The sequence below is a fragment of the Antedon bifida genome, chromosome 3 (genome assembly GCF_963402885.1).
Source record: "Antedon bifida chromosome 3, ecAntBifi1.1, whole genome shotgun sequence".
Lineage (NCBI taxonomy): Eukaryota > Metazoa > Echinodermata > Crinoidea > Comatulida > Antedonidae > Antedon > Antedon bifida.
The window spans coordinates 33054988-33080646 of record NC_136228.1 but is presented as its reverse complement, the minus strand read 5'-3'; the positions used below and the strand labels follow the sequence as shown (position 1 = coordinate 33080646).

The following is a 25659-nucleotide window of genomic DNA, read 5'->3' as shown; positions in this document are numbered from 1 at the left end:
CTCTAGTATTAAATATAAGAAGAAGAAAGAAAAAAAATAAACAAGGCCAACAAGAACTCTCCTCTTACTGCTGCGCACGTACATCTATCATCTCACACACATGGCCTGGATGGAGGTTTGTTTTGCTTATTCTATAAAAATGTATTGACATTCATAAAGTAACTACAGTAGGTAAGTTGTATTTATGCTTTTGATTTTAAATATGTATTTATTGATATTGATTTAGAGTACCCTACTAGATTGTTTCGGATGGTTTTTTTTTGTGGCAGTCCTCTTGACATCCCAGATGCCTTTTTGATTGATGGATGCTGCATGACCTATCCGGGTCTATAATTGACCTTGTTTAAACTTGGGCTTTCCATCCAGTCAGTGCTGTTTATATCCCATTTTCCTGAAGTATACTACTAATAATATTCATTATATGTGTTATGTGGTCACTTGTAATTTGATTATGAATCGTGCATACCTTGACATGCAAAGTGCAAAATAATAATTTAATATTTTTCTACCACAAATTATAGGGCCTATCTACTAGCCTAGGTAGGCATGTTTATTTTAATTTATTTACTACTATCGTTGAAAGGAATATATGAAATGAATATTATTTTTTTTTTAATTATTGATATATTATATGTTTATTTCAGTTTGACATGCAAATTAAGGGGTCATTAACCTGGTTCGAAGAATCATTATATTAATTTTTGTAACCCAGTCCAGAGAGACCATGTGAAGATCCAGAATAAGTCATTCAACCCTGTGGGCTGCCAATCAAGGAAAAACTCTGATTTGATTGGCTTACAATGACATCATACCACAAAATAGCTTTTTAGCCATTGATCTCAAACAAATATGCTCAAAATTATTTTAAAAAATGGAAAGAATTGATATTTTTTACATGCTTTTTCTTTTCTAACACATTTGAATAATAAACCACTTTTTTTTTGCATAGTCTTAATAATGATTTCTAAATGCACAATGTTGTGCAATGTCCAAAAAGAAAGGCCAAGATGATTACAGGTCATTCTGACTGCTACGACACTGAGAGCATCAATATAAGATGTAATGTGGAACTGATTGCAAGATCAGGGGCGGATCCAGAGGTATGCGCTCACTCGAGGCATATCCTCCCCCTAGATGCATACCCTCCCCGATATACTAGAGGCATACCCGCCCCCCCCCATATACTAGAGGCATACCCTCCCCCATATACTAGAGGCATACCCTCCCCCTAGATACACATTCCTCCCACTTTTCACAGTTGAAATAAAATTAAGAACTCAATGTTTATATTTATTTTTGATAGACTATTCCTATTTTATGTTTGCACTCCCATTGCACCGGCTGCTGAAGGTCCTGAGATAACTTACAATTAGCCTCTAGGTTACTTGAGTTCTTTGACATGCACTATATGCACACAGGACCAATGGCTTTACATCCTATCTGAAGGACGAGGCAATGATGCTAGTTTTATATGTTACCATTATGCCAAATCGTTCTCTGAAAAGTTTTTACAGCACCGAATATGCCTGGATCAGGGGCCGATTCAAGGGGGTGGGCCCCCTCCCCTATTTTCAAAATCCTGGATCCGCCACTGTGGACGGCTTCCCACCCAAGTTGTCTACAAGAGCCAGTCTTTCAATGTAGTATCTGAAAATAACATGTTTCTTTATTAAAAGGTGATTGTTTATGATTAATAAAAGTCATTGAAGTGAAAATTTCTTAATAAGCCATACAATGTTAATAGCCTTGTATCTGGTAACCTGTAATGTCAACAAATTTATATAGGACACTGCCTTCCTGATGGCACTGTTTATTATTGTGGTAATTGCTTTTTACTGTTTCGTAGAATAGTTTAGAAAATATTGTGATTTAAGATTCTTCAAAATTCAAATAGGATGACACAATCATCTAGAACAGAGTTCAAAATTGTCTTAATATAAACATAGGAACACAACAAACAGATTGAAACATGTCCAGGAGGCAAACAAAGTATCTTCAAATAAGTACCCACTTACAACTATCTTGCAAATAAATTTTAATTATTGTCAGTGTTGGATCCTGGATTTTGAAGCCCAAACATTTTTTAATGAGAGGTGCTTTTAACTATCTTTTACAATATATATTTGTTTAATTATGGGATGGAGGTGGTCCTCCTTCCTAAATGTTCTACATGCGAATCACATAAGAATGTTTAAGAATGTTATTACTGCCTTTAAACAAAAAATCACAAGTTTGGGTAGTCTTATAAAACGTTTTTTTCATAATTTTATTGATTGAGTTATATAATAATAAGATGTGATTACACAATTGATTTTGTGGCATTTTGGGATTTCATAGTTAATGAAGAATACGTGTTATCAGCTTAAGTGAGAGTGAGTCATACATAAAGTTGCCCACACTGTTTCTGTCCGATGCATCAAGTCTGCAATGTAACAGGATATAATGTTGAAACTTTTAACATTTAATTTCATTTTAAGATATGCTTTGACAGTAGGCGTCCAATACATTACTCTCTCCCTGTTACCTGAATTCATGAATCACCCAAAGTATCGCATTAAAATTATCCTGAATGCTAAGATTTGATTGATCGCCAAGTAATTTCAATGTTTATATTAAATTTCATCTGATTTCAAATGGCATTGTTAATTTCAATCATCACTAGTCATTTTATCAACACGTTTTTATATACAAATGTATGTAATCAGGAGTGTATACGAACAATGTTAATGAGTGTACTTTGAATTTTTATGGAACTGCTTAGATCACGTCAAAAACCGATAACGGATTCGTAACTGTATGGTTGCTTCCGGCGTATAGCGCCATATTTCTTAATCGATTGAGAACAGCATAGTTTATCTTTGTTGACTGTTTTGTATTGCTGTTTGATTTAATTATCCAGTGGTTAGAACGGAATCGAAAGATCTTCCATTTAAGTATATTTTCATCGTATCGATTCTTCCTCGAATACTGAACAAAAAACGAGATTGTCACGTTTTACGTGCGATTGAATTTATTTCGATGTTTGTTTTCCAGATTAATCTGAAGTACGTTACAGGATACCAGTCAAGAAGAAATGTATAGATACTTCATTATTAACGTGTTTTATGTTGTCATGGTGATGGCTGATAGTCCGTGTTGGCAACAAGAAGGTAATACACAAATCATTTGTATTTTATAATGAAAACAAAATCATGTGATAATATTCGTTTTTGTAAATAACACTATCAAACTAGTTTTACAAAAAAAGTGTGATGTGTCCAAATATGGTAGTGATGCTTAAATATGGTAGTGATATGCTTTAATATGGTATTTATTTATTTATTCTTTCTTTATTCTGCAGGCACTTTCAGTACTAGTGCACTGATTTCCAAAGTGGTACAGTAATTGAAAATATAACAAACATAATAAAATAAAGACAAAGAGTAATTGAAATATACATTAAAAATAGCAATCAATTTTAGAAAACAAAAAATTCAGTTAAAAATGTTGAGTACTAATTGTATTTTGGAATGAAGTTATTGAAAAATCTTTAAAGTTAATTTTTAATTCATTTGGAAGTTCATGACATCACAATTTGTTGTCACATAAAGTTTGATAGTGTGGACAGAGTTCAAGACCATCTTAATACGAAGTTGATGATAGGTATTAATGAATAGTTTCCTGTGTGCTTGTTGTCTTCTGAAAATGTGTATTTTGACATGCAAAGATAAGAACAGTATGAATTAATTTCTAACCAAACCAATCATAAGGTCATCATTGCTTATTTCACAATTGATTTGTCCTAGAGCAACATTTTATGAAAGCTTACAATTTGCTCATGCCTTCTGTGAAACCATTTGGCATCCGCTATTAGTAGTACTTTTGTTTTTCACTTGTTAATTTTGGTTTTGCATGGGGGTGGGTTGGAAATGCAATTACGTCTTTCATCTTAATATTGTATTTGTGTATTTTTTTTGTGTGATTGTAGTGGAAATTAAGATTTGATTGACTTTTTTGGACAAAAATATCCACCAATTTCTATTGGTTTCACATCTTAAAATTTGCATTTTTAATTAAATTTGATTTCTTAAAGTGTTCTTGAACACTTTAGGCAAAATGCAGTGAAAACTGTAACATAAATTTAATTAAACTATTGGAAAAGGTTAAAGATTAAAAAACATGAATTTGACTACTTGATCTTGATCTACTTTGATCTTCAGTATACAATACAAGAAGCTAACTGTAAATAACGTCCGTTTTTCGATATGAATTTGATTTAAAATTCTAATACTTTGCACCACTGTTAATCAATCCATGCAACAGCAGGGTAAACATTTTATACCTGTATAATTGCATTGATAAATATTTGACTAACGCAATTGTTTTTTAAATTAGATAATATTGAATATAACAACACATTGAAAAACAGATGGTAGCTACTATCAATGAAAACATATACGCCCATATCGTTTCAAAACTTTAATTCAGTTTACTTTGAAATGCAGATGTTATAATCCAATTGATAAATATTTTACTGTAAAGTGTGAATGAACAGAGCAGTAAATAAACAGTATTTGTGATATCACTCTGGAATAAGTAGCAGATGGTATGAAACTTGATTTAATGTCATACGATCAAGGTCTCTCATTGTGTATCCAATGTGTAAAAAGGCACTCAGTGCTGGTAAATATACTCAAGCAGTGAACATTATAAATAAATTAAAAGTTGTAGAGTAGTTGAATGCCCTAGCATACTTTAACTCTCCCAACAGTCCTATATTTCTATGCACTGATTTCCAAAGTGTTGGTTAAATAACTTTATAAAACCAACTGACAGTGACAAGTTGAAATGTAGTGGAAAGATTGGAGAATGTTTTAGTTCTAAATGAGATTTGACATCAAGTGGAAGATCTAGAGGGAGAAGCTAGGGTGCACTCTTTCCCTCTCCCCAAACCCCCCTCCCCCCAAATCATGTGGAAGATCCAGAGGGAGGAGCTAGGGATATACTCTTCACCTCTCCCCTCCTCTCTCCTCCCTTTCCTTTCTTTTTGACCGGTAAAATTAATTATGAATTAATATATGTCTATTTTGGACAGACAATTTAGTATTAATATTATGTTAATCCTTTCTATGAAATTCCTTTAAATCTTACTTTCTTATAAAGCTCTGTATACACTATCAAACTTTATATGACAAAAAAATTTGCTTTGCCCATATATGGGCTTGATGATGTCATATCACTACCATATTTGGGCACATAACATTTTTTTTGTCAAACTAGTTTGATAGTGTAGACAGAGCTTAAGAATTATGTAAATATATTGTCATACAATAGAAATTTTACTCCCACTGTCTTCAGTTTCATTAAATGTATCATCAGCATCTACTTATGTTACCGTGGAAATCTACACATTTTACCTGAAATTCTAGAATGCTTTCATAAAATTTGTAGATTGGATTTAATTTATTTGAGATCTCTGCAAGGATTCAGTTGTGGTAGGTGGAGATTCCACCGTGTGTTTCACCGGTATAAAGTTACTTTAATTCTTTACACCCAGTGATTTCAACGCAGTATTCTACCAACAAAAAGTTGCGAATCTATGATTTTGAAAAATGAAAAGCAGAGGGCTAAATATTGTCAAAAATATTGCTGAACTGATCATTCAATCATATGCATTACAATTTTCAAAATTTGGGCGTGGAGCCTAGCCAACTGCTACCACACCCCCTCCCCTGCATCAGCATACTCTTTTTGAAGCCCACCCTATGCACTTCTGTAGAGCTATCCCTGTTGATTTGGAGGTAATTACACGCATACATTTTGGAACATTGGAGCTTTAATGATGATAATCTCTTGTATAACCCCATCCTAATACCAACAGGTTATTCTCTTTCCTTATATAAATCTTCAACATCGACACATAAATTGTTGTAAAGTTTGTGCGTGAATGATTTATCTTGAAATTGATTTAATTAACGTCTACTGTGTCTATAGTAATGTCTCGTTTAATCAAGTCACCGGTGCTTTACGTATCTCCTACTGACAGTAATGATCCCAATACGAGAATAACTAACATTATGTTAGTGTTATATTTAAGGTTAATTCTATAAACAACTATTTTGTAAGTTTAAGTCTAAAGCTCTGTTTACACTATCAAACTTTATGTGACAGCAAAATGTGATGTGCTCATATATGGACATGATGTCATATCACTACCATATTTGGGCATATCACTCTCATATTTGGGCACATCACACTTTTTTGTCAAACTAGTTTGATAGTGTAGACAGCTTAAGGTATCTAATTTTGTAGGCAATAAATGTAAGGTAATGGTCTCTTAAATTATCTAATTTTACTGTATCTATATTTTGTTCGTTATAACTACCTTGCAATAAATTGTTTACCGGTACAGTTGATTGATTTCTTAAAAAAGCAGTATAATACTAATGTTACCGCAAGGCGATGGCTACTGAGAATGTATTAAGAAGATGTTTTTTCTGAGAAAAAAACTATTTCAGATTGAAGAAGAAACAAACTATCATTATTGCATAGCTTGGACCATTCTGAGAGAAAACTCCATTATTACACAGTATTCAGTTTTATGCTGTATATGTCACTTGCATTCATATATGACATTTCGTAATTTGCCCTTGTCTATATAGAAATAGAATCTGCTTCATATTAATTTACTTAACATAAATGAGCTAGTCTTTGCAAAATCGTCATTACATCCGATTACGACGATATTTCTGTGGGTTATAATCATCAAAATGTCATTACTTTTATTTAATAAATACTGACAGATTTGGCTTTAAAAAAAAGAAATCTAGATAAGCAACTGTATACAGATACAGGTAATTTAAAAGCATTCAATAGAGTGTACATCTTTCTGTCTAAACTTCACTCAAACAGAAACACAGAATCCTCTTCTAATATGGTTTTTCCATTATTGCATTGGAGACCTTAATTTGGAAATTGTTTGCTGGTTTTTTGATACAGGCAATATAAAAGTACTTCAATAGAGTATGTACATCTATCTGTCTAAACTTCACTCAAACAAAACTTAATGTGCACAGAGGAACCTCTTTTAATATGTTTTTTCCATTATTGCATTGGAGACCTTCATTTTGGAAATTTTACTGGCTTTATTCAAATACCATAGTTCATGGTACTCCATGTCAACTTATACCCACTTATATCTTGTATGATTTTTCATGCATAAAACGATTACGCCAACTCAGAGTGGAGGCTATCGGCATGGTCAATCATGCATGTAATTTAAAATGTTATGGTCACCATGCTGATAGTCAATATTTTGTGTTGAGGCTATCAGCACGGTCAAAGCAGGCATTCAGTGCATTGTTTTTCATCCAACTTCATTCTGTTTATTGTCACAGATAAATGGGCACATAGTCGATCAAGGATCAAGCCAAATATAAAGCTTTACATTATACGCACAGTGGTCCGTGGAGTGAAAGAAAAAAAATGAAAGATATTTATTGAAATAATTTAGAATATATCATGTTGGTATTAAACCTGTTTATCATATTTTTTCTTTCAAGATAATCATGCTACTGATCCCAGACCAACAGACTTAGCTGTTGAATATATAAACTATGCAGTTAGAGTGTCATGGAAAATGCAACCAAGTCCATCCAATTTTCGGATATGTATTTGTACATCATCTAGTAAGTTTTATAAAAGCATATAGTGTTTATTTTATTTATTTCCTTGCTAAACCCTATACATGTGTATTCCAAATCCTTGTTTACATTGGACTTGGTAAATGTTTCTTAAATCAAGAACAAAATTAGTGATTTCACTTAAGTGGTATTCACAAAGGTTTAAATTTAAGTGAAATCTGGAATGGACTTATTTGACCAATGTCAGACCAGTGCGTAAGCTCCATGAGCATCGAACATTTCCAGGCCTCTTTTTGATTTTTTTTCAAGTCTGCCAAAACATTTTTACATTATCAACTTTTTAAATATTATTTATATTCACGATTATTGTGACTTTATATTTAAGTTTTACAGCTCTTTATCCTATTTTTTGGTTGATTCAAATGCAATCTAATTAATATGATAATTCTAATTGGAAGAGATAATTTTAAAATTGCCTGCGGTAGTTATTTTGGGACCATAATCAGTTTGATTTAAAACATGGTCTTTTCACTTTAATATTTGTAGTTTTTTTTAAAATGCAATTTGCGAATTCTTTCTAGACATTGCAGTTACTCTTTTTACTCGAGGTACCCGAGTCTAGGACTCTCTCATCTTCTCCTCCATCCGACACTATTGAGTAAAAAGTGCGATTTATAAAGTACTACTCCTCCCTTATTCGTTGTAGTATTGAGCTGGAATTTGGCATGAATATACTACAGGGACATGTCCTCAAAGCTATAGCTAATTTCAAACCGGATGCAGCCATATGACGTCTCGAAGATGGTACCGTATAGCCGTATTTGGTACTGAGGTTATTGATGTGTATGTGACGTCACATCCCGTCTTGTGACGTCATTACAGCTTCTTTTGCTGTACCCCGAGTATCGCACATTCGTGCTTGTTCTCTATCTTCAGCTTTTTTACATTTATTTCTTTCATTTGTAGAATTTAAGAGGAATGATGTAGATGGGTGCCATAAACCATTGTCACACATTGGTGGTGAAGATCGTAGTTATATGATACCACAGCCAATACCTAATACCATGATTGTATTCCAGATTAAAACACAGACAGGGAATTCATATAATGAACTTTTTTTCAATATCTCAGATGGTTGTAAGTTATTTATATTTTCTCTTTCTATTCATTAATGTGACCTTTTCTATACAGTATCTACATTGTTTCTGCTACCAACAATTTACTGTATAAATACAGTATTTTTTTTGTTGCAATTTTTTGTTCGTTTAGGCAAAAACACATCAACTTTCTACGAGGCTATTTTCTGAGTCTAGACCAATCCAATTAATCCAATGCCTTAAATCTGAATAGTATTATATCTTTTTAGCAGCAGAAATGGTGGTCCTATAAAATATACCAGGCCTATACATACACATACAGGCCTATATATAAATACATACAGTAACTATTATGAGGATATGTTGACGATATCCAACAGAAACGGACACTATTTCTTTATTCACCACCTGTGGGCAATGAACATATGTTTTTCGATAAAATTGTATGCTATATTATTTCTCAATTGTAATAAACAATACATTTATGGGGCTGACTCATATTTATTTGATATTTTTTCAACAATTTCGTTAATTTATGACTATTTTTTTAGCACCGACAATAAACAGTTCAATAAGTGACAACTCGTATGTGGTTGGTGAAGATGCTTTACTACATTGCCCTATATATGGTTACAAGCTCTACTATTCCTGGTGGAAAGGTGGAAATCGTCTAAGCAACAGCCAAACCCTGATTATTCAACGTCTGTCCACGTTTAACAGTGGCAACTATACTTGTGAGGCATATAGTGAACAGCGTAAAAAAACGAAAGAATTTAATATACAGGTTCATGTTGAAGGTAAGAAGAAAGAAGTATAATAGCTATAATATATGTTGATGTATAATTATCAAAAGTTGTATGGGCACTTTTGAATGAGTAATGTGTTAAAATAATAGATCATTTTAATAATCAACAAACAATCAAAGCGATCTGATATTTACGAAATAGCGCTATATAAATGTCGCATTATTAAACATACTTTAGACTGAAAGGTAATAATGTTGGTGACTATGTTTTTTAAGTTATCTAGATTAATTAATATCATTAGTTGTAATAATCATTTATTGGGGCCACTTTCCCGTCATCACTCTTAATTGTACAGCAAAAATTAATGATCTGTGCCTTTGGTTTTTATTACATTCACCACACGTTTATGTTACCAGGTCAGTCTTTTGTCTTTTTGAGGTAAAAAAAAAAGACATAAGATCTGAAATTTTGATGAATTTTTCATGTCCGGATACATGGGCTAGAGCATGTCTATAATGCATTTATACCCCTTCTCTAACTTGTACTTTTTACCAAGAATCAAATGTACTTTTGATATTAAACAAGACTGGATTATACAATCTGTAGTGATAATACATTTTTCATTATCAAATTCTATTCAGTAAATCTTTTATTAATATTTTATCACATTTAATATGCATAACTTATTCATGATTTTTCTAATATTTACATTTAAGCCTGTGAATCTACTCGAGAATTATCAACTATTTCATTAAAAAAAGTGGAAGGCTTTCACACCAGCGAAGAGTCGGGCGTAGTCTCTTTTGTACAGAGAAAATTGTTCGACATTACTTTTCAGTGTCAGCCTGTAATAGAGTCTAATGGACAGACATTCATTCAGTGGTATAAAGGTGATTTAAAATTGGAAGCAGAGAAAAATATGGTAATTCTTTAAAATATACTGTATTTATTCAAATAAACACATATACCTTACCATATTACACCTAACAAAATAAACACCTCCCCTGAATAAACGCCTCCTTCTAAAACAAATCTCCCGCAGGGTGTTTATTCGTATAAATACGGTACAATATTTTTTTTTCGGTTTTATCAAATCAGTACAAGTACAATCTATTTGCTGCTTTTCATCTGATGATTACGAGTAAATGTAATAAACCCTAGATTGATTTTAATTGGAATGTAACTAGCTCAATTGATTGATCCAATTAAACAGTACTGCTGCACATTACGAGAGAAACTCCACTGAAAATAAGCTTTGTAGTTAAATAAGTACCACAAAAACCACTCAACTAAAACCAAATAGAAATTGAATTGTTCCCAAGATGCTTGCATTCAATGATTTTTTTCAAGATTTTTAAATGAAGACTTGTTAAAGGAGACAAGCATCGGTAAGTATAAGTTGAAGCGACTCGCATATCAAGTAAAAAGATCATTCTGCGCATGCTCGTATGTTTCTAAGCGTGTGCAGAATTATCTTTTTATTCGAAAAGCCAAGTGGCACGTTTTAAAACTATTGTTCTCCGTTTGTTAAACCTTTTTTCTGTTTTTTTTTTTCAGTTTCATAATTTCTCAATGACGCTGTCCAATGTAAATGATCAGAATGTTGGACGTTATACTTGTATTGTATCCAATTGTCACACCTACACAAGACGAGTCTTTGACTTAACAGTTGGTAAGACAATGTACATACCACTTAAGTATGCACTCTTGAGTAGTATGTGCACTATATCAATCCATATTATTATTATTTTAGTAAATTACTCTCCCATTGTGTTGTTTGGAGAGAAACTGGCGCCTATAATTTTATGAATGATATTTGTAAATTGCATTCAGATGATTGAATCTATTTTGTCCATCATCAAAATTAATTTGAAATATATTATAATTCTTCTGATTTTGCAGTACAAGTGGCACCGGTGCCAATCCAATGCAAACCAACGTTCAACTTAAAAAAATTTATTTTCAAATTTTGCTGTAAAAACTATGATTGAACTAGAGGGTACTCCGAGAGTACAAACCTACCTACTGTAAAATTCCCCTACATAATATATATATTTAAAAAAAATTTTATTTTATTAGTTCTAAGTGTAAGGGCTAACTGCACACTACAAAGTTGTGAATGAGAGTTTGTTGTAATGGTTATGTATCCAGCCTCTCACAGTTGAGATCGCTGGTTCCCGTTTTTTTGTTTTTTTTTGTTTTTTTTTTTTATTTATTTATTTTTTTTTTTGTGGACCTTGATCTTTTACCCTGACCCTTGGCAGAGGTAATTGCCACCCTGACTCTATGAGTGTTCTTGCAGAATGCAGAGAAGATTGCTCTTTAACTGAGACAAATTGAGCAATGGAAGATTTTACATTTTCTCTAGATATACTTAATTATAGATATATAAATCCAAAGGTAAATTACTGAAAAAAATGACAATGCTGTGGGTATCAGTCGCTGGATCTCAATGGAGATGCCAAAAAATGCAAAAAGCTAAATCCAAACGATAAAGTAAAACAGCCAGTCAAATTAGCAGAGGTTTCGGCAACACTAGCCCTTCATCAGTGCAATATATATCTAAATATAAATATATATAAGTCAACTCAATAAATAAATAAAAAACTCTACTAAATTATGCTAAATATTTAGTTGGTATCAATTAATACGAATCCACTGTATAATTGAATTTAAGGAATTTCCGAAACCTATCCTAACCTATTCAAGTAAACAAGTAAAAACCGAAAATCTACTATGTTACGATTGTAAAGATTTTGCTTTACTAATCCATATCTTGTTTTTAACTTATTTTCAGTTGATTACATGAAAGGCCAACAGGACTTGATTTTGAAAGTATTAGAGGGGAATTCAGAAACATTGCATAGTTCTATAGAGTCATCCAGCGGCAAGTACATCTGGTTGAAGTTTAGCTCATCAAATATAACTGATGAAAGAAAGGTATTTTTATTTGATCGTATTCACTTCAGTTAATTGTATTGGTATCACGGCCAAAGAAATTAAATGTGACCATTTTGAAATCAAATCTTTTACCTTACATTTTAGCTGATATTGTTTATGTGCAGGAATCTGGTTTACTCACCTGATCCTCTGCACTGTATCTCCACATATGGCATAATTTCGCCAGTATCATAGGCAAATTCTGTAATACAGTATCACATATGTATCACATGTCTTACCTGTATTACATTAAGGTTAGACTTATGGCCATGATACAAGTATCACATGTGGTACATATGTGACGCTGTATTATAGAATTTGCCTATGATACTGGACAAATTCTATACTCGGTTATTAAAGGTTGATCACCTTAGCCGACAAACAAGAAAATAATTAAAGAACGAGATTGAAAACAAACATCATGAGAATTCTAATTATATTAATATTAAACCAGAGTAATTATAGTTCAGAATATTAGCCATGACCCTGGTCACATCTCTACTTCAGTCAACAGTAGAGAGGTATATTCAATAAATTATTATTATACATTATCCTTTATGTATTATTGCTGGTTGCTGGTTTAGAGTTTCATCAATTCTCTATGATTAATTAGCTACCTATGTATAGAACGTTATACAGTAAAGGCTAAACTATAAGGTTACCAGACTATTTTGTATTTAATTGCTCTTGTTAATGTGTCTGTACTTAAGTGCTGATTTTAAGAATTGCCAGTTAAGTGCTGATTTTAAGAATTGCCAGTTAAGTGTTGGTTTTCTATATCTCGCCAGTGATTAGTGGATATTAACTATCACCGCAATTAACTGCTACAAAAAACTCCACCGAAATGAAAGAGGGAAGATTATTTTGTTCCTAAATTATTTTATTGCATTATTGAACCAACCTGTTAATATTTTTGCATTCATTTTAAGTTATTATTTCGACGCACCTTTATCATCAAAGAGTGCCAATGTTGTAAAAATAAAGTTTCCAATACATTATTATTATATTATATTATTTTCTAGAAAAAGAAAAACCAGATATTTAATGTTTTTAAATATTATTAATTATCATTTAAAAGATTTTTAAAAATTATTAAATAGTGAATTCTAGTGAAATCAAATTTCATCATCATATCATAATCATTATTATCATCTTTGCTAACCATTTTCAACCCACTGCAAGGTCTCCCTAAATTGACTCCATAACTGGCTATTTTGTGCTGTTCTCATCCATGTATATACCAATTGCTTGGCACATTTCATCATGCAATCTCACTTCTGGTCTTCGTTGGTGTCTCACACTTGGTGTCTATTAAGTGACACCTTTGTCCATCTGCCGTGTTACTGTAAATCTATCTGTCCAAGACCGTTTCTTTAATTCTATCACTTCCTACTTATTCTTGCATTACTTTTCTTAAATAAATGAAATGTTCGAAGAAATCATCTTCTTTAATTCTCATTTGTGATTGAAAATGTTGAGATGTTCTATGTATATTAACTATACATGGTACAATATTATTGTTATATTATGTTAGTGACTAATCACAATTAGTGTAACTAAGATAAAGTATACCTTTTAAGTAACTGAAATTTCATTTCATCTTCATTAAAAAAAATTTCCAGGAATAAAGGATTTAGGAATCAATATTTATGCCAAGATGGAGAATTAAATCTAACAAGAATAATTTCAGATGCCGTAAATTTATCTATTTTGCAATTTATCAGGTCATTATAAATTTCAAATCAATTTTGGTTAAGGTTATATTTTTTTTTTATGAATTAAGTGCATGTTTACACCAACTCATATCCTGTATAGTGGGCACATATTCTGATGAAATTTGGTTTTATTTTGTTGGTATTTTGGAACAGCATACAAATGAGGCATTAAGGATAATGACGAAGAAAATTGACTGTTCTAGAATGCAGAATAAATAAATAATAAAAACCTTTTCTTTTATTTTGAATCAATGTCGAAAAAGGCAGTGCTCTGATAATTCTCAAAATGTTTACAAAAAGCTGAGCATGCCATAGTACCCTCAAAAAGTGAGAAAAGATGAAAATACTGAATGATACAATATCAACCAATCAATTGGCAAAAATATACTCATTCATAATGAAAATCAATTTATTAGGAAATATTAATTTAATTTCTTTTTGTTATTCTTTTCAGGAGAAATGTTTTTTACGAATGTGGGTAAGTTTCTCCTTTTTTTATGTCTCAAGTTTGTTCTATTATCAGGAAAGAATAAGATTATAATATAACTTTCTAAATAAAATTGTGAAACATTTTAATCTTGGATTGGGACTGGTACAGGGTGACTTGAACTGTTGAAGTCATTAAATATGTAATTAGTTTTACTGTATTTGGACCACAATGTTGGTTATTACCGTACCAGATAATTTGTTCGTTCACTATGTAACATCAATTTCCTGACTAGATTATAAAAAAAACATGCATAAAAATAAGCTCCTGAGCGGAGGTAAAACTGTGGATTGATGATTAAATAATCTAGACATGGACGGCACCTTTTTATTCAATTAAACATGTGCAAATAAACATGATAGTTCAGCGTTCTCTTACACCTTCAACGTTGGCCAAGTAACCTTTGCAAACTATAAAGCTCTGTCTACACTATAAAACTAATTTGACCAAAAGTTTGATGTGCCCAAATATGGTAGTGATATGATATGTCCATATATGGGCACATCACATTTTTTGTCGCATAAAGTTTGATAGTGTAGACAGAGCATAACAAAAAGTGAATGAAGTACAATTAAATGAGCATGTTATATTCTATAGTATAACACTTGTTTACAAATTAAACCATGTTGTGTTAATTTGTTGTTGTGATATTGTAATAATTAATTTAATTTAATTTGTTTGTTTTGTGTAGTTCTGGTATTTGAAAGAGAATCTGTCTTGTGAAGCTGCTATGAGTACAGTTACTGATTGGTGCCCTGAAGCTAAATGTTTACAAGTAAGCTATGTATTTTATAGTCTATATCTTACAGCCTGAATTGGTTGAATCGTAAACCGGTGTGAACACATACTTCATCTCCCTGTAAAGGTCAATTTACACAGACAAGCGGTAACTGTAGTAACAATTTAGAATCTTTCTTATGACTATTTACACAAAGCGTGGAGCGGATGGGTGGTTCCCGCTCAGGATAGATTGTACGTGGGACAAGCTATGCATTTTTTGTTCACTTACTGTTACCGCTTGTTTCTGTAAATTGGCCTTAAAGATCCCTTCGTGACGTACAGCTTCCACTGAGCAGTGGTCATTCGTTTTTCCATAATGACATAAGCTGAGATGGACCAGTAATGCCCTACTTTTTGAAAGATGCACACAAGTCAGATGTGTACACTGGACCACCAGTATTAAGTCCTATCGGACAATTCTGTTCTACCACCAGAACTATAGTTAAGGAAAGCCTTCAATCTGTGTTTATTTAATTACAGTATATATGGCTTGCTGTGTTCATACCACTTGGTCAATGACCTACACAAACACAAATCCCAAATGTCTGATTTAATTCTAGTTTCAGATTGATTCCGGTTTACCACATTTGACCGAAAATTGCATTACGATAGAGTTGTGTACACTGTACCATTCTGGTCTGTGTAGATATAAATAGATAAAGGAAGAATAATGACTCCTTTTGTGCTCACTTCTCTTCCTTGTTAGTACATGCTGAAAAGAATACAAAAACATGAATGATTGTACTAATGAATTAAGTATGTTTTCTGCTATTGGCATGGTTAACATCAACTATGGTAAATCAATCACATGTATACATATGTAATGTTGTAACATTCATGATTTAATGACAATGAATGTGGTAAATGTATGTGTCTTTATACAGTAGCATATCCTACTGTATACTGTATCAACAATGGCAAATAATATAAATAAGCAACTTAGGCTCTGTCTACACTATCAAACTAGTTTGACAAAATAGTGTGATGTGCCCAAATATTGTAGTGATATACCCAAATAGGGTAGTGATATGACATCATCATGCCCATATATGGGCACATCACATTTTTTTATCACATAAAGTTTGATAAGTGTGGACAGAACTTAAAGGTTGAACAAATAGATCAAAGTATGTTGTTTTTGGTATGGTAAAAGACTATGCAGGAATCGAACAAGTAACCTCTCATTGACAGGATATGCTAACACCGTTGTACCATAAAGTTCTATAAGAAATATTTCGAATCTGCATAACCATCTTCCCTAACCAAGGTGGATCCAGGATTATAGATTAGGGGGGGCTAAATAATTCATAAATGATATAAACAACCCATCGGGTTGCAGAAAAATAAAAATAGTAATTAATTTATTTTTAAAAGACATTGCTGTTCAATTTTGGGGGCTAAAGCCTGTTTAGACTCCGCCTAAATCCGCACCTGCCTAACATAAACAAAACTAGTACACGTAAAACAATAAACTTTAATTCTATTTTACTACAATTGTATCAAAGGTATCACCTATATACATGCAATAATGAATTTATGAACTACTACCTTAAGAAGGTAGTGCTCGTCTGAGTCATGTTTGATATCTTATCCATCTGGTACAAAATTACAATGTATTATCAGTCACTAAGAGAATGATGAATACATTTATGGCGTAAAATATGAATACATCAACAACTCCTTACTTGCTTAATATTTTATGACTTTATACTACAAAGAAATATTGATTGATGAAAATTAATAACAATAACAACTTTGTTTATACATGGGAAAGTGGTTTAACTATTGTTTTCCAACCTTATTAATATTTGCAGGCCAACTAATATGAAATAATATATTAGTAAAGTAAGCCCCTTGTTTTTTAAGTTGACCTACAGACCTTTTATCATAATGATTGATTCATCTATTGTAAAAATGCTTTAATTAAGAATTATAAAACGTGAAAATGCTAATATACATACCTGTTGTATTTTTTTTATAGAAAGTTTGATTAATATATTCGTAACCTTATTAAAAAAAAAATAAATTCTTGTCACGCAAGACTCTATGAAATTATAATAAAAGTTTTTTGTAGCGACTAACACTACTATTCTTAATGATATTATGAAAAACGATGTCACGTACAAGTTGCGATACGCATGTGCCAAACTGGGTTGTTATTTGTGCGTCAGCCTCTGTTCCTCTCAATATAGATTCCCATCTGTAACACATTGTACTACAAATAATTAATCATTAATAATAAGCGTAGTGAGGTTATAGCTTGCACAAGAGAAAAAATGATCATTCTTTTTAATTGTCATTTTATATCTATTAGGCAAAGTTTTTAGGAACTGTACTTTATAATACAGTAACAGTATCATAGAAAATTGCAGTGTGTATGGTATCAAACAAAGAACAAAGAAAAACGGATCATAAAATTATTAAATTAACTTTGTAAATTTATGTATGAGTTTATGAATTAATTAGATATTCAAGCTTATAGCCATCATATGTTTTTTTTTTCTTCGTATTTTTTTTCCAGAGCAACAAAAGCACTTTTTTACTGAATAAGTTGAATTCTGAAGATTCTGGTCTGTATATTAGCTTAGTGGTTGCAAAGTCAGGATTGCAATTTGACCAATTTAAAATAGATGTCCAAAAAGGTACAAATAAAGAATGTTGATTTAATTGCATTTTCGATGATAGATCTTCAGCAGAAGTTTTTGAATTTGAAGAGAAGATAATCCGCTTCAAATGCATTTTTAATGAACCTTTGACGATCTATAATCCAAATGCAATTAAAGTCATTATTTTTAATTTTCTACCCTCAATTACTATTTTTATTATTATTATGAATATGTAATGTACACTACAATGTTAATTTGATTAAAATTACAAATAGTATTTGAGTTTTTCATTGCTTGCTAGATTTGTGGTTGATTGGACTAGTTGATTGATAGTTAATTTATTGATTGATTGATTGATAGTTCATTGGTAATTGGTAATAGTTGATTGATTGTTGTTAGTTCATTGATTGATTGATTGATCTTTTGTTCAATAATTGATTTATTGATTGATTGGTAACAGTTGATTGATTTATTGGTTGATTAGTTTATTGATTGCTCTTTTAGTTTATTGATTTATTTATGGATCTTTTGTTCAATAATTGATTTATTGATTTATGGGTTAAGTTGATTGATTGTAACTAACTAAAAAGTTAAATTGAGTCGTGATTTAAAAAATTAACTGAGTAAATAATGTATTTAATTGATTCAATTGTTGATTGGTATATAATTTTATCTTATTTCTAATTAACTTTTTTTCAGTACACATACTGTCTGTCTCCGATAGTAGTTCTGTCCTGTTTATGATTAGCTGTGTATTTTTAGCGAGCATCGTAATCCTTTTGCTGATTCTTGTCATTTTGATTCGGAGAAAAAAACATTATAATACCAAAATGTCAGTAGAAAACACATTATATGAAGTTTGTGAGGTAAGTAAAAAGAAGTAATTATTGGAACACTAATTAACTAATGATTAATTAATATTTGTGTTTTCATAATTTTCGCTGATACAGTCCTCTCTTCCAATACCGGGCTCGCTGAAAAGTGGAAACTCTAACAAAACAAGACTTTTCTTGATGTATAAAAGGTCCAACATTCGTTTTTACCATTAAAAACACGTCCACAATACCAGACTTTTCGGAAAACTAGACATATTAGGTGTCCAGTATTGGGAGAGTTGACTGTAATACCAATAGTAATTGCCGTTCAGTCTCAGTGTAGTGAGGTCAATTTCAGTCAATGCCCATTACTAGAAACATAACTTTAAGATGAGATAAAGATTATAAAAAATGTTTTTGCAAATTTTAGGAGGAGCAAATTGGTGGCGACCATGGAGAGATAAGAGATACTACGGAAATATTACGAATGTATCCGTCCAGTACATCAAGCGAGCAAAGATCTATAATGGACGCCACGGTATCATCAATGTCATTCCCAGTCAATAGGTATGTTATTGAATATCTTCACTAGAACAAATACCTGCCCTGTTTTTTGATAACCCATGTGCATGTATGACATATAAACATAGCCTAACAAAATGAAGTGAACTTGGTCTTATTATATCGAGCACTCTACCTAGATGACCTGACATTATTATGCACTTGTCAATTGTTTGACCCACTATACATCCTCCAGGAGAGGTGCGTCATTTACAAATAATTATTGACGCAGGGTGTATCAAAAAACCTAAATGGTACGCGACATTAATGAACAATGGTGTGTCAATGTCCGTCACTTTACCACCCACCATATCATGAACAACATGGTAATTGTTCTACAAAATTGGTGCGTCATGGTCACCTAAAGGTAAGTAACTTTTTTGCGATCCTAGTCAAGCTAAGAAGCTAACCCAGTCAAGGAAGCCCTTCAACAGTCGGACCCAGCATATATTTGGATGCTAGAGAAGACTGCCTCTTGGATGCGACTGGCATCAGTGGGAGGAACAAAATTGCACTGTACTGTAATGTACACATGGGTTTACAATATTTTTGCAGACTGACAATTGGTGAGGTGATTGGAGAGGGCGGTTTTGGTGTTGTTTATTTAGCTCAGGCAGTTGGTATTAGGAAAGGAGAAGAAGTATCAAAGGTTGCGGTCAAAAAGCTTAAAGGTAAATTGATATAATAATGTCACATTAGGCCAAAAAACATGTTGGTTATATCTTGCGTCTGTATTCTTAATACAAACTCTAGTTTGAACTTTGACCTAAGTACGTGCTAGTTTTCTTTACAATTTAAATTTCTGTTGAAGTTTTTAGTCAGGATTTAGACGTCTGGCAACCAAATGCAATAGACTGACCAATGTTCAGGCAAGATTTAAATTATGGCAAGCGTTAGCAGACAAGAATTGACAAAATTTAGGTTTTTGTAAATTGTAAAAAAACACTTCTTTTAATCTGTTTATTGAAGACACAGCAACAAGACTTGATTTTGAGGCGTTTTTGGATGAGATACACATGATGAAAAAAATTGGCCGTCACAATAATATTATAAATCTTCTAGGTTGCTGCACACATGGAGGTGAGTGAAAAGCATTATCTTGTGTATTGGGGCTCAATACAATTAAGGAATTATGCCAAAATTATTGTACTGCAGTTGCTGCAGTAACATGGGATTTTAGTTTGTTATGAGGCAGTCCGCTACAATATGCAGTGTGTACTAAAAAACAGCTTGAATTGCACTAAACGGGTTAAATGATAGACAAAATAAAGTTACTGAAGTACCTGCAGTAGATTCATGTCGACATAGTCCCTGCAAATTAGCATATCGTTATCAAAGATGTTGTGCCAACAATGCATTGAAATGAAAAAAATTTTCTGATTATAACAAAAATGTAAAGAATTCATTGTTTGTAATTTATAAATTTATAATTAAATAGTTTTAAATATATATTTTGCGAATTATGACATATATACACATTATAAAAATGTACCATGTACTACTACTATAATAGTAGTAATATGAGATTACTTTGAAACCTTTCGTATTTACCATGTTATTTACCAAATGTTGACAACAAACATGTTTTTTCTTACTTTAGACCAGTTACTTGTAATAATAGAATATGCAGAACGAGGAAATCTTCGTGATTGTCTACGTCTCAATCGTCCACCTGTCTCTGACGACAGCGACACCCATCAACAGCAGATCACTCTACAAATAAAAGATTTGTTCTCCAGTGCTTATCAGATTGCCAAAGGAATGGAATATCTATCATCAAAAAAAGTAAACTTAAGCCCTGTCTACACTATCAAACTAGTTTGACAAAAAAAGGTGTGATATGCCCAAATATGATAGTGATATATCCAAATATGGTAGTGATATGACATCACCATGTCCACTTTTTTTTTCACATAAAGTTTGATAGTGTAGACAGAGCTTAAATATTGTATATTGTATTAGTGTCCAATGGTGGTGATGGCTGTGTAGAGAATGATAGAAAAGAGTATAATAATGTATGATGTATTAAATATAGCAAGAAACAGATCCTTTTCACCTTTTTTTTTAAGGGTAAATTCTCATTCTCTAATAAACTCAACACTTATTTTGGTAAGATTAAGTAAACATATCAAATTTATTTAAATATGGATATAGTATACTAATAAACTCCACATTTGTTGCTAGTGTATACATCGGGATCTTGCGGCTCGTAACATCCTGGTGACGGAAGACTTTGTGATGAAAATTGCTGACTTTGGATTTGCTTGCGACATGAAAAGCATGGATTATTATCGAAAAGATTCCAAGGTAATCTAGTGAATGACTTGATCTAATAAATGATCATTTTGAAATGTGAATAAACTCATTAAAAAAAATAGATAGACCCTTTACAGTTATACCTTGCCTTTATACAACACATTGTTACATTTATTTAAATGTCTACTCAAGGAGACTTCATTTGAAATTGTGATGTGTACACATAAATTGATTTGAAATTTAAAGAAAAGATATTACAAAATTGTTATATCTGTATTTTTATATATCTGTAGTTTTTATATGAATTTAAACATTATGTTAAGTTTTTACTTAATTTTTAAATGTCTTTTATATACTTAAAATTGTTGCCTTGAGAAAAAGAAATTTCAAATATACTATCATTTTTTGACAATTATCTCGAAGCTTAAACTATTAATTTCAAAGGATTACAAAGGTCCTTGATGTTAATTAATTTTTCATATTTTCTGCTCACCAAATTATTTATATTATATAAGGATATGATAAAAATATTATAATGGTATATTACATCAACTTACTTTCATAGAGGTCACAGTACCAACATAAGTTTTTACACTTATAGCAAATATATATTTTAAGTATTATTCCATATATGGTCACGAAGCCAAAGGTAAAGATTAAGCGGAAACTACTGACCATATGATATGAGAGTTTAATAGTTCAATTGACTTATTAAATGTGATTTATTTTGTTTATTCATTTTTTATACAACACAACATACCAAACATGTAATTAATATGCATTATAGTCATTAGAATATTAATGTTTAATGGGAGTAGTAGTAGAGTTTAGTACTAAATGTGAGATTCTGTTTATACGTCAACTACATTGTTTTATGGTGTTTATACCAAATGTTATTTACAATTAAGCATATTCAAATATTATTATCACTTGTTTTGTTGGTATTATCTAAATAAATATGTTGACTGCTTTTATTCCGAAAAGAATATATAGATTGTGTTTTGTCATCTAGTGCCTGCAAAATTCTTATTTTTATTTATTTTGTGTGCTTTGTGTTTTATAGTATGATTGAAAAAATGGACAAAATTAAGTCAATAAGTTTTTGTTAGTTGATACAAATGAGCTGGTATGTTGTGGTTACCCTCCACCCTGGTTAAGTGTGTTATTGTGTAATAGGTCATCTTCAAATCTTTAAACAATTATGGCATAGTTATGGAAGGCATATGTAAAAAACAGAATTTCCAAGATTGGTAGAAGATAGTTAGTAAACAGAATGATAGGTATTTAAACTATTGCAACTACACAATTTAAAAACCTTTTTTGGATTGAAAAAAAATTGTATGAAGAAGTTGATCAATTAATTGTTTAATCATTTTTTAGACTTGGCTGCCAATCAAATGGATGTCTCCAGAAACCATGTCAGATTACATCTTCACCACACAGAGCGACGTCTGGTCATTCGGTGTGTTGCTATGGGAGATCATGACACTTGGAATGACTCCGTATCCAAGCGTGCCAACAAATATGATATTGAAATATTTGATGGATGGACAAAGACTAAGTCAGCCCCGAGGATGCTCACTAGAAATGTACGATCCTCGATTTTCTTATTATGAATACCATTTTGAAGGATTTGTCTAGAGCTCTGTCTACACTTTTAAACTAGTTTGACAAAAAAAGTGTGATGTGCCCAAATATAGTAGTGGTGTCCTTAAATATGGTAGTGATATGACATCATCATGTCCATAATATGTGCAGATCACATTTGTTTGTCACATAAAGTTTGATAGTGTGGATAGAGCTTAAAACTGAATGTAAAATTAAATAATAAGTGGAGAAAAACTGATTTGCACTCAGCTATCGCCCCACAAACCAATTGATATTATGTCAGGAATATCTGTATGACCAATTTTTTTGCTTAAGATTGTAAAAAAAGAATTTTAATGTTCCTATCATCATCATGAAACCAAAATATGAGAATATGCCAAAATCCTAGCAACTATTTGACTTAAAATGTATGTGAATCATGTAGAGTGCATAAAATGTTCTGTCTAGTGCCTAATGGTATTTGAATGTTATTTGTATTTATAGATATCACATTATGAGAGAGTGTTGGCAGTTATGTCCCGAAAGACGTCCAACATTTACTGAATTAGTTCAGGATTTATCAAGAATTTTATATGAGAAATCTAATCAGGTAATGGTATAATCTAGAAAATTGATTTTAGAAAGAGAAAACAAAATTTTTTTGCTAAAAAAGGCATTTTAATAATGAATATCACTTATACATCTACTTCATTTCCTTCCTGTGTAGTGAAAACGGAACACAATTATTTAGCTTTCAATCCATTTTATTAACTTTAAAATGACATTTTCGGAGCTGATAAAACTATTGCATTCCATCGCGTTTGTGTTTATTAATAGTAACTTAACTTAAGCCTTTGACCTTTGCAACGCCTTTTGTCCGTACCTAAATGAATAGTGTATAACTATTATTTTGATTAAAATTTATGTAATTTTTTTTTCTGACGTAAATGCTACTTTCGTCTTTTAGATAAAATGATGAGTCCATTATCTATCATGTACAGTATGGTTAGATATAAAGTAGTATATGTTACAGCTATATAGATTAATGTTTTAATCATTCATATGTAGCATACAAGCCATTTTTTTAACTTGATTGATTTAGCTGTTACCATAAGATGATTTTAAAATTGATATTGATTATGCAATTTATTGATGATTTTAATGATAATTGCAATATATTTTAATTTATTTTGATATGGTATTTATATGCATTTTTGATGTTTATATAAATTATATTCTAAATGTTTTTTATACAATCAGTTGCATTAGGAGACCTACTAGATATTGATTAAGTTCGCTTTTAAGGAATCCTGTCTCTGCTGCCTGGTTTTGTTTGATGTTTTTGTTCTTCTTTGTCCATGGTTTTTATATTGTATTTTTAAGGAGACAAAATAAATGAAATCATAAAAAAAAATTGTATGTATTTACTTTGTAGTACTGTAGTTACAACATCATGTGGTTATGCCATTTCAATCAAGGTTGTAATCATTAAAGATGTATTGTCCCTTTGACTAATTCCAAAAAAATAAAAAATAACAGATTTCGAAAAAAGGTGGGTCATTTTGAAGTATCATAATAGTTAATAACTAATCAAAAAAAATTTGTCGAAAAAAAAATCATTTAACTGAAATACAGACGTTTTTTTGTTTAAAAAATAACTCTGACTTCCAGTCAAAGTTTTCGATCAAAACATACCCCATAATGAAACGCGCTTGTTTGGCTACTCTGTATGCATAATCATAAAACTTCCTCACGATCTGTGTGAAAATACCTTCTCAACCGTGACGAGTTGTAAACAATCCTAATTAGCATATGCATAATGCGTACTCGTGGTTTGAAATCTTTGTTTACTTTCGCTCGCGATGATTTTCCAGACGAAATGTAATCAAATTAATTTACCTGTTAATTACGTAAACTTGTTGCTTTTGGGTCGAATTTTCGACTTAAAGTGAATAACTTTAATATTACTTTGATATGGCCAATTTAAATTTAAAATATTTTGACCTTCATTTTTTTGTGTTTCAAGGGACAATACATCTTTAATGTTTACATGTTGCTTTTTTTTTTACCCAAAAGGGGCAGAAATTGTTGTGAGCTATTTACCATCAATTCAGCTACATACACACATAGTTGTTTCATCATGTGTGTAATATACAAACCTTTGTTCTTATGTTCACACCCTTCCATATTACCTTTGTACAGCTTGTCGGTAGTTTATTAAAAAATATAATTTGTTTTCTTTCAGGAGTATTTAGATCTTGATGTTGGAATAGTGTCAGCTTTCAGTATAAAGCATACTACCATTTAACCAGAAACATCTGAACCTATTAACTTTTAGAGAAGATATATGCGACATACAAGAAGACAGGCATGGCTTTTAGTACGTTATTTTCCTTAAGCTCTGTCTACATTATATCTAGTTTGACAGAAGTGTGATGTGCGCAAAT

The 25659-nt window shown here is 31.5% G+C and overlaps 2 protein-coding genes across 2 annotated transcripts in view; both read left to right on the top strand.

Moving 5' to 3' along the window:
* Nucleotides 1-23321, top strand: part of LOC144837772 (transcription termination factor 2-like) — a 165335-nt gene extending 142014 nt beyond the window's left edge. The window contains exon 21 of the transcript XR_013611548.1: nt 23306-23321. The gene's annotated coding sequence lies outside the window, so the exon portion shown is untranslated. The remainder of the gene's footprint in view (nt 1-23305) is intronic.
* LOC144837773 (fibroblast growth factor receptor 3-like) lies at nt 134-25600 on the top strand. The gene is made up of 20 exons (XM_078693019.1): nt 134-171; nt 3034-3149; nt 7542-7667; nt 8589-8759; nt 9271-9516; nt 10182-10387; nt 11023-11137; nt 12263-12405; nt 14575-14598; nt 15299-15382; nt 17909-18029; nt 18693-18859; nt 19239-19375; nt 19925-20040; nt 20339-20449; nt 20970-21154; nt 21554-21676; nt 23006-23214; nt 23717-23822; nt 25458-25600. The coding sequence occupies exons 2-20, from the start codon at nt 3074-3076 to the stop codon at nt 25518-25520; spliced, it is 2529 nt and encodes an 842-aa protein (XP_078549145.1). The 5' UTR covers nt 134-171; nt 3034-3073; the 3' UTR covers nt 25521-25600.
* Nucleotides 25601-25659: the final 59 nt, after the last annotated feature.

Excerpts from the sequence above, each read along its gene's own strand:
- LOC144837773 (XM_078693019.1), top strand. The coding sequence starts at position 3,074 with ATGTATAGATACTTCATTATTAACGTGTTTTATGTTGTCATGGTGATG. Across the intron at positions 14,599-15,298 it reads AATGTTTTTTACGAATGTGG|TTCTGGTATTTGAAAGAGAA; the intron begins GTAAGTTTCTCC and ends TGTTTTGTGTAG. Across the intron at positions 20,450-20,969 it reads AGGTTGCTGCACACATGGAG|ACCAGTTACTTGTAATAATA; the intron begins GTGAGTGAAAAG and ends TTCTTACTTTAG.